This window comes from Chrysemys picta, chromosome 1, assembly GCF_011386835.1.
Source record: "Chrysemys picta bellii isolate R12L10 chromosome 1, ASM1138683v2, whole genome shotgun sequence".
Taxonomy (NCBI): domain Eukaryota; kingdom Metazoa; phylum Chordata; order Testudines; family Emydidae; genus Chrysemys; species Chrysemys picta.
In genome coordinates this window covers 148,839,518-148,853,054 of record NC_088791.1, presented here as the reverse complement: position 1 = coordinate 148,853,054, position 13,537 = coordinate 148,839,518, and the positions used below count along the sequence as shown (strand labels likewise).

Sequence of the window (13,537 nt, the reverse complement as noted above, 5' to 3'; positions counted from 1 at the left end):
GGTAGCTGAACCGACGAGGGGGGAGGCCATTTTAGATTTGATTCTGGTAAGTAGTGAGGACCTCGTTGAGGAAGTGGTAGTAGGGGACAATTTGGGCTCCAGTGATCATGAGCTAATTCGGTTTAAACTAAATGGAAGGAGTAACAGAATTAAGTCAAAGACTAGGGTTTATAATTTTAAAAAGGCCAATTTTAACAAATTAAGGGGGCTGGTAAGGGAAGTGGATTGGGCAAACATATTAAAGGATCTAAAGGCAGAAGAAGCCTGGGATTACTTTAAGTTAAAGATGCATGAGCTGTCAGAGGCCTGTATCCCAAAAAAGGGAAAAAGATTACTAAGCAAGAGTTTTAGACCGAGCTGGATGAGCGACCGACTCAAAGGGGCGATTAGGAAAAAACAGAAAGCGTACAAAGAGTGGAAGAAGGGAGGGATCAGTAAGGAAACTTACCTTAGTGAAGTCAGAGAATGTAGAGGTAGAGTGAGAAAGGCCAAAGGCCGTGTAGAGTTAGACCTAGCGAGGGGAATTAAAAGCAATAGTAAGAGGTTTTACAGCCATATCAATAGGAAGAAAGCAAAGAAAGAAGAAGTGGGACCGCTGAAGACTATAGCTGGAGAGGAGATTAAAGATACTCTAGGCATGGCTCAATATCTCAATGAATATTTTGCATCGGTGTTTAATGAGGCCAGTGGAGGTATTAGGGATACTAGCACCGTGACAGAGGGGCATACAGGATGGGAGATTACCGTATCCGAGGTAGAAACAAACCTTGAACACCTTAATGGGGCTAAGTCGGGAGGACCGGACGATCTTCATCCGAGGATATTGAAGGAACTGGCACGGGAAATAGCAGGCCCATTAGCGATAATATTTAATGAATCTGTAAACTCGGGGGTGATCCCGTTAGACTGGAGAATAGCTAATGTGGTTCCTATTTTCAAGAAAGGGAAAAAAAGTGATCCGGGTAACTACAGGCCTGTTAGCTTAACATCTGTAGTGTGCAAGGTGCTGGAGAAAATTCTGAAAGAGAAACTAGTTGAGGACCTTGAGGTTAATGGCAATTGCGATAAATTACAACATGGTTTTACGAAGGGCAGATCGTGCCAAACGAATCTGATCTCCTTCTTTGAGAAAGTAACGGACTTATTAGATAAGGGAAATGCGGTGGACCTAATATACTTGGATTTCAGTAAAGCGTTTGATACTGTACCCCATGAGGAATTATTGGTTAAATTGGAAAACATGGGGATCGATATGAAAATCCAGAGGTGGATAAGGAATTGGTTAATGGGGAGAATGCAGCGGGTCGTATTAAAGGGTGAACTGTCAGGTTGGAGGGAGGTTACTAGTGGATTGCCTCAAGGTTCGGTTTTGGGACCCATTTTATTTAATCTATTTATAACTGACCTCGGAACCAATTGCAGGAGTGGGCTGATAAAGTTTGCGGATGATACGAAGGTGGGAGGCGTTGCAAATTCGGAGGAGGATAGGGATATTCTGCAGGGAGACTTGAATGAGCTTGTGATTTGGAGTGTCAGAAATAGGATGAAGTTTAATAGTGGAAAGTGTAAGGTGATGCACTTGGGGACGACTAATAAGAATTTTAGATACAAATTGGGGACGCATTGGTTAGAAGTAACGGAAGAGGAGAGGGACCTAGGGGTCCTAGTAGACCGCAGGATGACTATAAGTCGACAATGTGACGCGGCGGTGAAAAAAGCCAATGCGGTCTTGGGATGTATTAGGCGAGGTATATCTAGTAGGGATAAGGAGGTCCTGCTTCCATTGTATAAGGCGCTGGTGAGACCTCATTTGGAGTACTGTGTACAGTTCTGGTCTCCCATGTTTAAAAAAGATGAATTCAAACTGGAACGGGTGCAGAGAAGGGCGACTAGGATGATTAGAGGAATGGAACACCTGTCGTATGAAAGGAGACTAGAGGAGCTTGGGTTGTTTAGTCTGACAAAACGAAGGCTGAGAGGGGATATGATTGCTATCTTTAAATATATCAGAGGGGTAAATACAAGGGAGGGAGAGGAATTATTCCAGCTTAGTACTAATCTGGACACGAGAACGAATGGATATAAACTGGCCGTGGGGAAGTTCAGGCTTGAAATTAGACGAAGGTTTCTGACCGTCAGAGGGGTGAAATATTGGAATGGCCTTCCGAGGGAAACGGTGGGGGCGATGGACCTGTCTGGTTTTAAGATTAAGTTAGATAAGTTTATGGAGGGAATGGTTTAAGGGTCAAACATAGTAGCCAAAGAATACCAAGCAATGGTAGGTAAATAATATAATGGCTAACAGGGGTCAGGCTGGAGACTCTTGCCTAAATGCTCGGGGTCTTACTGATTGCCATATTTGGGGTCGGGAAGGAATTTTCCTCCAGGGTGGATTGGCTGAGCCCTGGAGGTTTTTCGCCTTCCTCTGCAGCATGGGGCAGGGATCGCTAGCAGGAGGGTCTCTGCCAATTGAAGTCACTAAACCCCAGGATTGGGGACTTCAACAGCAGAGTCCAGGGAAGGGGTAGGGACGATTTTGTGGCCTGCAGCATGCAGGGGGTCAGACCAGATGATCATAATTGGTCCCTTCTGACCTTAAAGTCTATGAGTCTATGAGTTTTGCTTCAGTCTTCACTAAAAAGGTTAATAGTGATCAGATACTCAATACAATAATAACCAGAAGGAAGAAATGTACGCCAAAACAGGGAAAGGACAAGTTAAAAAATATTTAGATACATTAGATGTATTCAAGTTGGCAAGATCTGATTAAATTCATCCGAGGGTTACTTAATGAATTGGCTGAAGCAATCCTGGCACCGTTAGCAATTATCTTTGAGAATTCCTTGAGGATGATTGAGGTCCCAGAGGACTGGAGAAGGACAAACATAGTAACTATCTTTAAAAAGGGGAACAAAGATGACCTGGGAAATTATAGACTAGTCAGCTTAATTTCAATGCCTGGAAAGATACCTGAACAAATTATTAAACAATTTGTAAGCACTTCTAGGATAATAGAGTTTAAGGAATAGGCACCATGGATTTTTCAAGAACAAATCATGCTAAACCATCTTAATTTCCTTCTTTGTCAGGGTTAATGGCCTAGTGGATAGGGGAAGCTGTAGATGTGATATATCTTGATTTTAGTAAGGCTTTTGATACAGTGTCTCATGACATTCTCATTAGCAAACTAATGATGTGGTCTAGATGAAATTACTATAAATTGAATGTGAAACTGGCAGGCCAGGTGCCAGCTCATGACAGGGTCCCCATGTCTCAATTGAACATTGACCAATACATAGCTGGAATCAGTCTGGCTCACCTGTGTGTTAGTATTGTTAAAATAGGTATTAGAACTATAAGAATGTGTTTAGTGTTTATACTTTATTGAATGCTTGTGAGTTGCCATATGCATTGATCTCACTTACAACATCTGTATTCCATATTGTAAGGTAGTATTTGAACAACTGTATTGTGAGTCTCTGTGCCTGTCTAAATCACCAGATAGGAGAGAGACATTAACTAGTATTAAGAGTTGATCTTCAACAGAAGGTGTTATGGCCTTCCCAACAGGAAAGGTCCATTGATACCAGATGGACTATTGTGCAGTGTTGCAAGTGGAATTTCCCTATATACTGTCAACAAAAGCCTTTTGTTGTTCTGCCCTCCTGCCCATGCAGATGAATCATGCAAGTGGATTCCTCCCATCTGCTGAGTTGGTAGCTCACAGCACGTTACAGGAGAGGGATAAAACCTCTAACAAGAAGGAACTGATTATGCTGATTGGACTCTGGGGGGCAAGGTTTCTAGGCATAAGCATGAGATCCCCAGCTGCTTAGCCTGGGTTAGCCCTACAGGACATACAGAGTTTGCCGAATATAGAAGCTTCTATCATCTTTTAAAACTTAAGATTGGAACTCATCTGGGTATCTATGTTTACTTGCTTTAACCTTGTAAATAACTCTCTGGTTTTCTTTTCCTAGTTCATAAATGTTTAAATAGTTTATTATAGGATTGGCTACAAGTGTTATCATTAGTGTGAGATCTATGGGGCAATTAATCTAGAGTAAGTGACTGGTCCTTGGGGACTGGGAGTAACCCAAATATTGCTGTGATTCTTTGTGTAAGGGACCATCTGAGGGGTGAGATAGATTGGAGTAGCCCAGGGGACAGTCTGTGACTCCGTGTTAAGGCTGTTATAGTGACTGAGCAGTTTACGCTTGATAACTAGTTTGGAAATCTAAGTATAGAACTCACAACCAATTTGAGGTTTGTGCCTAGTTCCTAACTGTCTGCTCTGATGTTGATACTCATGCTTCTGAGCCACTGCAGGCCGCGTTACAGTGGTTGCACAGCTGGTTGGAAGACTACATTCAGAGTAGTTATCAACGGTTCGCTGTCAAATTGGAAGGGCATATCTAGTGGGCCCCTGCAGAGGTCAGTTCTGGGTCCTGTACTATTCAATATTTTCATTAACAATTTGGATAATAGAAAGGAAAGTATGCTTATAAAATTTGCAGATAACACCAAGTTGAGGGGAAGGGACTTGTAAGCACTTTGGAGGACAGGATTGGAATTCAAAACGATCCTGACAAATTAAGAGAATTGGTCTGAAATCAACAAGATGAACATGAAGAAAGACAAGTGCAAAGTACTGCACTCTAGGAAGGAAAAATAAAATGCACAACTACAAAATGGGGAAAAGCTGGATAGGTGGTCGTACTGCTGAAAAAGATCTGGGGTTTATAGTGGAGCACAAATTGAATATGAACCAACAACGTAATGCAGTTGCAAAAAAAAGGCTAATATCATTCTGGGGTGTATTACCCATAGTGTTGTATGTAAGACACGGAAGGTAACTGTCCTCTCTACTAAACACTGGTGAGGCCTCAACTGAAGTACTGGGTCCAATTCTGGGCGCTGCACTTTAGGAAAGATGTGCACAAATTGGAGAGAGGCCAGAGAACAATAAAAATGATCAAAAGTTTAGAAAACCTGACCTGTGAGGAAAGGTTAAAAAAACTGGGCATGTTTAGTCTTGAGAGAAGAAGACTGAGAGGGACCCGATAACAGTCTTCAAATATGTTCAAGGCTGTTATAAAGAAGATGGTGATCAGTTGTTCTCCATGTCTTAATGGACCTAATGTCTCCATGGGCTTAATCTGCAGCAAGGCAGATTTAGGTTAGATATTAGGAAAACCTTCTAACTGTAAGGATAGTCAAGCTCTAGAACAGGCTTCCAAGGGAGGCTGTGGAATCCCTGTCATTGGAGGTTTTTAAGAACAGGTTGGACAAACACGTCAGGGATGGTCTAGGTTTAATTAGTCCCACCTCAGTGAAAGGGGCTGGACTTAATGACTTCTCAAGGTCCCTTCCAGCCCTCCATTTCTATGATTCCTCTCACTACAGAGACCAGCTGAAAAAAAAGAGAGTGAAACTGAATGAGGAGGAAGCAGAAATGGAGAGAACACACCAACCCCAGATCTGATAGAATTATACACAGTGCCCAGCGCGGCATTTGCCAGGAATGTGCATGCAGGGAAGATCTATGGGCTGACGAGAGCTTAGTTGGGACATCAATCTAGAGACTTGTGAGTGTGGCCTGCAGGTGAGCATGGCTGCTGGTTGAAGATTGTGCTGAAAGGGCAGCAGCGAGGTGGGGGGGGGAAGGGGCTCAGTATATTGAGAAGTATATTTGTCTGTGGTAATAAAACAGCACTTTGTCCTTACCTAGTTTTAGTCTGAAGAACATTTTACAGACACAAATCAAGAAAATCCTGGTGGGTCAGCACTATCATCCCCCTTAACAGATGGGGAAGAGGAGTGATTTGTTCAAGAGTGCACAGTAAGGCAATGACAGAGCCCAGAAGTCTTGACTCCACAACTCCTCCTCAACCCTTTCGGTGAAGTTTACCGAAGACAAGAACATCCAATGGACTAGGAACTTAGCCTCCCAGCCCCTCATGAGGTGGGAAATGATTACGTTCCTCCTTTTTACAAGTGAGGAAATCGAGGCACAGAGAGATTGTGACTTGCCTCAGGCCACATAGTGGTTTAGTAGCCTAGCTGGGACTGGACTCCAGTCAGAGTCCCTGGGCTTTCATCACAAGATCATCCTTTCCCTTGGCATGTTTAACTAGAGTCTGAGCAATGCTTTCTGTTGGCTGCCTAACTAGAAATTCTCCATTCTCACATGCAGAAGCAATGCCAAGAGATAGCCTAATGAAAACAAATATTTCACTGGGCTGGTTCTTTATAAGAGAAACCGCTTGCATTGATTTTGGCTTTTGTTAGTTTATAATGCTTATGAAAAGTATTACAATGAAAGCTGCCAATTCTTCAAATACAGTTACAGCCCTGGGCTTAGGGGACCCAAAGGAAACACTCTGCAGAGTCATTTTCTAACTGAGAGGTGAATCAGAATGAGAATTTGAGGCAGAATTCTCTTCTCTGACTTGCACAGTGGACATCAACTCCAATTGTCAGCTCTCCTTGTAGGTGCAGAGTTCCCCCATTGGGCCACTGTGTAAAGCAATGTTTTGCAAACTGGGCCACATTCAGCAATGTGTAAGCATGTGCAGCACTTGTGCCCCTTTACACCAGAGCTGAATTGGGCCCAGTGTAAAAAGCAGTAGTGATTTCCCCACCCTCGCCTGCTTGTTTGTCTCATCCACCTGTTATGTCTTGTCTCTTAGAGCGCAAGCTCTTTGCTACTGGGACTGGCATTTTTTCTATGTTCATATAGGGCCTAGCACAATGGAGTTCAACCTGATTGTGGACTCCAAGTGCTCCCACAACAGAAATGTTAAATAATAATAGTAATTAATAAGAACTATATAATATTATTGAAAGACAGCTGTGGTCCAAACGCAGCAGGGACACACAGTGCTGTCAGCAACATGCCTGGTGTAAGTCAGTCAAAAATCAGGAGTAAGTGATAAACTAGACTAAGTCCGATCAATTTAGCAGGTGTGCAAAAGGACTGTACCTTATATTCCCCCCTCTACCTATTCAAGATATAACAGGAAAAGCAACAATCAGGAGGGTGTAAGATTCTCTCATGTAAGGCCTGAGTTCCCTCCCTGTTACACCAGTTTCACCCAACGTAAAACAACTTGTTTCAACATAGAACAAGTGTAATGGACTGGAGAATTGGGCCCACTCTGTGTGGGAACTGTCTTGCCTTGCACAGCCCTGTGGAGCGCTTTCCCAGCTGTTCTCAAGGAGACTGAAAGTCACAGGTGCTTGAGATGTCAACATGGTGCAAGCTACACAGACTTGCCACTGACATCCGTTTTCTAATTCACCAGTTACCTGCTGTGCAACTTACACTGCCATTTACACCACTGCAGGATTAGGTCCCAACTCCAAGGACTTACAGACATTCGTGTCAGGCTGAATTAGACTTTGGCCTTGTGGTGTGGCAAGCAGAAGACTGAGATGAAGAGGCGGGGTAGTGTGTTGCAGGAGACTGGGCAACAGAACTGTCCCAGGTTCTATTTCCATCTCTGCCACTGACACATTGTGTGGCACTGGAGAAGCTAGGTCAACATTTTCAAACTTAGGTACCCCAGTTATGCTCCTAAATCTATATTTAGGCTCCAAATAAGAGACCTCATTTTTCCGTGGTGTTGAGCACCCACAGCTCCCAATGGCTTTAGATTTCATAGGTGCCAATTTCATTGCTCCACCTCAGACATGCCTATATTGACAGCCTTAGAACTTACCGCATGGTCAAAAGCAACAGAATTGATGACCATAAAGTTATCCAGATTGTATTTGTATGGTGTGTAGTTCCCATGCCAGGCCACCACATTGAATGGGGAGAAATCCTATCAAATCAAGAAGAACAAAGGCAGCAGAGGATTATCCCCAGTGCTCTCCAAACATGCTACTAACATACAGGGCACTGCTCTGTAATTCAAAACACATTCAGTGTTAGTAATCGGTGCCCGATTGACAGCCTGGAGACCGAAGCCCCCTGTGTATCCATAGAACAGGTATTGCCTGGGCAGTGGCAGGGCACATTCCACCTCGCCATACCCTGTCAATGGGCCTCAGTCCTGCCTCATCACTAGAGATGAGAGGGGAGTTCGGTGTCCAAGGCCCATTTACTCCTTGGCTTCACTGCTGACACCAACCATAAGGAAATAGTTGTAATGGCAATTTTTTGTGACGGGAACACCTGCCCACTAGAAATTAGACCAACGGCCTCCCACAAAAACACACTCCTGTCTTTTCACATAGGCCATTGAATAGCATTTGGAAGCAGTGAGGTAAAAATCATCACCTAGAGGCAAAGAATCACTAACTTCAGAGTCAAACAATTCTTTAAGAAACATTTACTATGGACAGAGAGCATTTTGGTTGGAGGGAGAAATGTGCCAACAAACAATGGGCTCAATCCTGCTTTCATTTAACTCAATGGGAGTTTGGCCGCTGACTTCAGTGGGAGAAGGACTGGTCCCCAAAGTTATTTGCCATGTTGGTAAATGGTACATCCTACAATGTGCACTTATTATAACTAATAGAGCTTCAGTGTGATCCAGTCTTTGTGAAAAGGACTCTGATTTCCTTACCTGTTGGGCTGAAAACAACTTGCCCTGGTACTTGCTGATCACTGTGTAGTCACCTGCTACTTGGCGATCTTCATACCAGGCAACTGGCACTAAGAAATCTCGTGGGTTAGCCAGACCATTGGCCCCTCGGGTAGAAAAAAAAGAAAGTAGCAAGATTATAGGTGATGTCTTTACAAAGTGGGGACAGTTGTCCTTCCCTGGTTACACCGGTGTATTTTTGGAGTTTGAATGACTTTAGAGGCACTTCACTGTACTCCATGAAGAGGCTTATTTTTCCCAACAAAACTATTTACCTGTAATCCTTACTCTCAGACAGGGGTCACTGTTACACACCCTGGCATTTAAGTCCATGTTCCCATCATGGGAGTCAGACAACTCTCACAGCTCTGATTACTACACTGTTAGTCCCCGACTATTGAGGGTGTGTGTTACCTTGGGGTGGCAGAAGAGGATGAGACATCAGGGACTTTCTATTCCTGGCTCTGTCACTGACTGGTTGTATAACCTTGGGGAAAGATCTCTAGAAAGTCATCAGGCACTAGCACATTTCTGGATGTGTGGAAAATAATAATAAAATGAGGCTAATGATACTTATTTAGTTTTAGGTGTATTGTAAGAGTTAGTTCATGCCTGTAGAACATTTTCAAGTGTAAAGCACCATTTGAGTGCTAAGCAGTCTTCTTCTTCTTCTCCTCATTATTATTGTTATTAATACAAAGAACTTTGACTTCCTTGGATAAAAGTGCCAAGCATTACTACCTGCTGCTGAGGTTTAACAGTCAGTACTTTCCTCCAGCTGTCAGTTTTCAAGTGAAAAGTGAAGTTAAACAAGAATAAAATATATAAAGCATCATGATCTCTGGGGGGAAGCTGGGTGACTGGTAGGGAGAGGATCTCTTATCATTACTACCTCCTGAAAAGAAGAATTGCAGGCAAGTACAGTAATTTTCTTTTCTCCAAAAAGTGAGTGTTAGAATAGATTTCTCCCCTCTCGGAGACTCAAAAATTCCAAAGATGTCTCTGAAAAAAGCTAACTAATGAAAAAGCTTGTTACAAATACATAGGCAAAATAGTATAAATCATATGAAACAGGCACTGACTGCAATGACAACATGAAATCACCGTATCCTGGCTGGACTGCTACAGCTAAGCGTGCTGAAGAATCACTCTTATAATCTCATTCCACAGGACCACGGGACTCTAGTGCATGCAGTGAACAAGGCAAAGGATCTGCAGAGCACACATCACACAGGAGGGGGCATTTTGGTGGTTTCTGGCCAAACAGTTGCTGGTTACATAGTTCTCCAACTGAAGAGAGAAGACTCCATTTGAGACCTGGCTCCTATCCTTCCCACTTTAATGATCTCCAGTTCCCACAGCAATTTCCTCTTTGGAAGAATCCTTTCTGGGTTCTTGTCCCATGCATTGGAGATGGGGGAAGAAAATCTGAGACTCCTCCTCTTCATCCTCCATCCTCTGAGAACACAGTGCAAAGCTGATGACCTTCTGTAGTTAGAAGGGTATGTGGACTTTTGGCCTTGTGTACTTGCACCAATGAGCACTTACACACACTAATCAGATACATTAATGGAGCACAAATGGCTGGGTACCCAAATTGCAGGTGCAAATGCTGGTCTGGGCAGGCAGATGCCAGACGCTGGCTGTGCCATAGGTATGCATACCTTTAATGCAGCTTCCCTACTGCATGAAACTTCAGAAACTTAGCCGTACATTTCTAACTATAGTCACAGAGCTAAATTCTTCTCTCAGTTACACTAGTGTAAATCCAAAATACCTCCACCGACTCACTGGAGTGACTGATGTATACCGGTGCAGCTGAGAGCAGAATTTAGCCCAATGTCTGTAAAAGGAGTTTAAAAAAAAACAACAACAAGTAGATCTATAAAGATCTAAAAGGCCAAGAGCATGTTTGGAATGAGCCAGCTGGGGGACAAGACTGGGGTGAGAGGAATTTCTCTACTCTGGGGGGATCAGGGAATTAATGGCCTTCCAAGTTTTTTGTTGGGAATGGGGGCTACTCTGTGAAATGATAGTGTCCATTTGTCAGGGAGCAACTGAAGCATCTCCGGGACTCCTATTGAGCATCTCATACTGAGGCTTCGAATTCATTCTTAGCAGAGAGGTTTGAAATTTTAAGCCTTCCTATGTCGTAAAAGGGAGGATGGATCTGGCCTTCTGTATCCCATGCGAATGGAAAGCCTGGGGAGGAAGGAGGAATGGATTTTGGCTCGCAGTCCCTTGCTCTTGTAGCACCCTGGCCCCACGGAACCCATTGTAAACTTGATGGTGAATCTTTACCGATGGGTCCCAGGTCAGGTAGCTCGAAATGCGCGCCAAACACCTCCAGGATGTAGCCCCTGGTTTCTCCAAACACCTCCACACTGAAACGCATCCCTTGCTAGGAGGGAAAAAATAAAAGTAGATATCAAGAGCAGCTCAAGATGGTTGTTACAGCCAACAAGAGGTTCATGCAGAGGTGGCTAATGTGCAGCTTGGGGGCCAAATGCAGACAACTGACTTCTACAAGGTGCCCCCCAAGGCTGCCCTCAAATTTAACATGGTGGCATGGCTTGCCGAGCCTACATATCCCAGCATGCAATGCTAAAACTGGATTCAAGTAGCTCATGCCACACTGTATGCTTCTCTATTAAAGATTAGGGTGGGGGCTGTACTGTGACTGGGGCACTGTACACAAATTAGGTCAGCCCAGGGGTTTGTGGCAAGTTCCTAATGCAGCCTCTGCTGAGCAAAGTTTAAGGTCTCCTGAGTTAGTCCAGCTCTCTGGGGTTCAACTGAGGTCGAGCAAAACTCACTGTTTCAACGTCAGCAGCATGCTTTTGGAGGTTCCCTCCAAAAACAAGCCAGCAGGAGGTGGAATCCTGCCTAGTCCTCACCTGAATGACACAGATCTCATTGGGCTCCACCAGCAATTTGCCAAACTCGGTGGTGATGAGCAGCTTCCCTTGCTGTGGCACTGTGGGAAGGGAACATAAGCAGAGGACACTGAGGAACTGGAGGGTTTTCCTGTCACCAAAAGTCACAGTTTAGAAGCTTCAATCTGCACATTCATTCTTCTCCCCGTACGCTACCAGCCTCCTAGGGAGGCTCCTGATTCTCTTAGCTGCAGATGCACTCTGTTCTTCCTGACCCCACCATCAACCTCACACTCTGGCCTAGGGAGAAATGTTGTCTGTAAGCAGCAAACAGAAGCAGACTAATGTTGCAGGCAAACAAATCGCTCAGACAGAAAAATAGTACAGAAACACGATCTTTTGTTGTTCGAAGAAGCAACTGCTGATGAATGATGCAAGACTGACCGCTCTGTATCCACAGAGCAGGCTGCAGTAGTGCAACTGTGCTTCTCACTGCTCTCCAGCCAGCGGGATCACCTTGAGGGGTAAGACGCAAATTCAGCCTTCTTGAGCCATTCAGTACTTGGTCTCAAGTTAAACTGACAACAAGAAGTCCAGTTAATGACAGCTGTGATTGGTTTATATATCCACTAAGAACTGGCCTGAGTTCCTCAGATTCATTTCACCTAAGGGCCAGTGAAGAGCCATTAGATGGGAGCAGTGTTCAGTCACCAGGGCCCAGCTCCTCAAAAATATTTAGGTGCCTAACTCCGATTGAAACCAAAGGAAACAAGGTGCCTAAGCACCTTTGAGGATCTGGGCCTAGCAGCCGAGGATGGATTTAAACTAGAGACCTAGATGCAAAAGGCTCCATATGCCAATCCCCAGGGCCAGCTAGTCAGTTCCTCTTCCCTTGTGCCTACTCCACTAGGAGAATACATTAATTTTTGAGTGGCAGTGAGTCCAAACTTCTGAACTCTGAGAATACAAAAAAAAAAAAAGGGGGGGGGGACAGAGGTTACTATTGCACTATACCTCAAGGCAGTGGTTCCGGGGATTACTCAACACATTCTCTCATGTGAGGAGCCTCTCCCCTTCACCAAAGATGCAAACTGTGTCTCCAAGAGCTACAGGATCCTGCTTTCCATGTGGTTGCCCCTTCACTTCTTTGATACACAGCAGAGGCCCAGTATGGTTAACTCTCCACTCTACTAGAGTGGGGGGCTAATGGTCTTTAGTTAACCTTTGCATTCGTTCTCTTGAATGTACTGGCCCAGGAGGGCCCACACTGTAACTGGAAGGCCTGTGAAATCATGCAGTGTACCCTCTCCCTTTCACCTCATGGAGGGGAGAGAGCTGAGGAACTGCAGTTTGGTATTTTGGGGGTTTTGCAGATGAACGAGTTCATCACCAAGTCGTTTCTATTAATCAATCAAAAAAGATATAAACAAATATCAGGGCCACATGCATTTTTATTTTTGGTGAAATAAAGTATTTAAATATGCATGCATTTCAAGTGCCAATGCAACACTTATTGTTGCAAGTTTGGATGCCCTAGTCTGGTGGAACTCAGGAGCACAGATCCGCTGTCAAAGACTCACTAGTCTTAGACTGAAGCAAAGCTGTGAGCTGTCTATCAATCCCAGGGTTTATAGTTTGCAGAAAACCTCAAGGGCTTGTATGACATGCCTAATAGGATTCCCACAATAGCATATAGATGCAGAGCACTAGGAATCAGACACTGACTAGCTAGCCAAGGAATCTGGGCTCTGTTAAAAAAAAGAGACTTACAATCCTGGGCTGAGAGAGAGAAGCTGAATGTGGTAGACAACTCAACCATTACCAACCCACCTAATTTTGGATGGTCCAGGAGTGATGTTGATCACTGACCACCAGTCCAAACCTTCCCAGAAGGAAGAATGAACCAGGTGTTGGGAGAAACAGAGAGGAGGGCTGATGGCAACAGAGATTAGCAATGATGGGGGAAATAGAAGTCACATCAGTAACTCACCTATCAGGAAATCTCCATCTGAATTGTAAAAGCACCTAAAGAAAAAGCAGCACAGGCACACACATATTACAGGCTGT

General features: G+C 44.1%; 1 protein-coding gene across 5 annotated transcripts in view; it reads right to left on the bottom strand.

The window, feature by feature from the left end:
* HGD (homogentisate 1,2-dioxygenase) overlaps positions 1–13,537 on the bottom strand; it is a 62,211-nt gene that overhangs the window by 7,441 nt on the left and 41,233 nt on the right. For all 5 annotated transcript variants that reach the window (XM_065586899.1, XM_065586894.1, XM_024110782.3 and 2 more), the window contains exons 7-11: positions 13,461–13,495; positions 11,492–11,571; positions 10,896–10,995; positions 8,577–8,701; positions 7,725–7,829 (exon numbers count right to left, since the gene is read on the bottom strand). In XM_065586899.1, the coding sequence (XP_065442971.1) occupies positions 7,725–7,829; positions 8,577–8,701; positions 10,896–10,995; positions 11,492–11,571; positions 13,461–13,495 (445 nt within the window). The remainder of the gene's footprint in view (positions 1–7,724; positions 7,830–8,576; positions 8,702–10,895; positions 10,996–11,491; positions 11,572–13,460; positions 13,496–13,537) is intronic.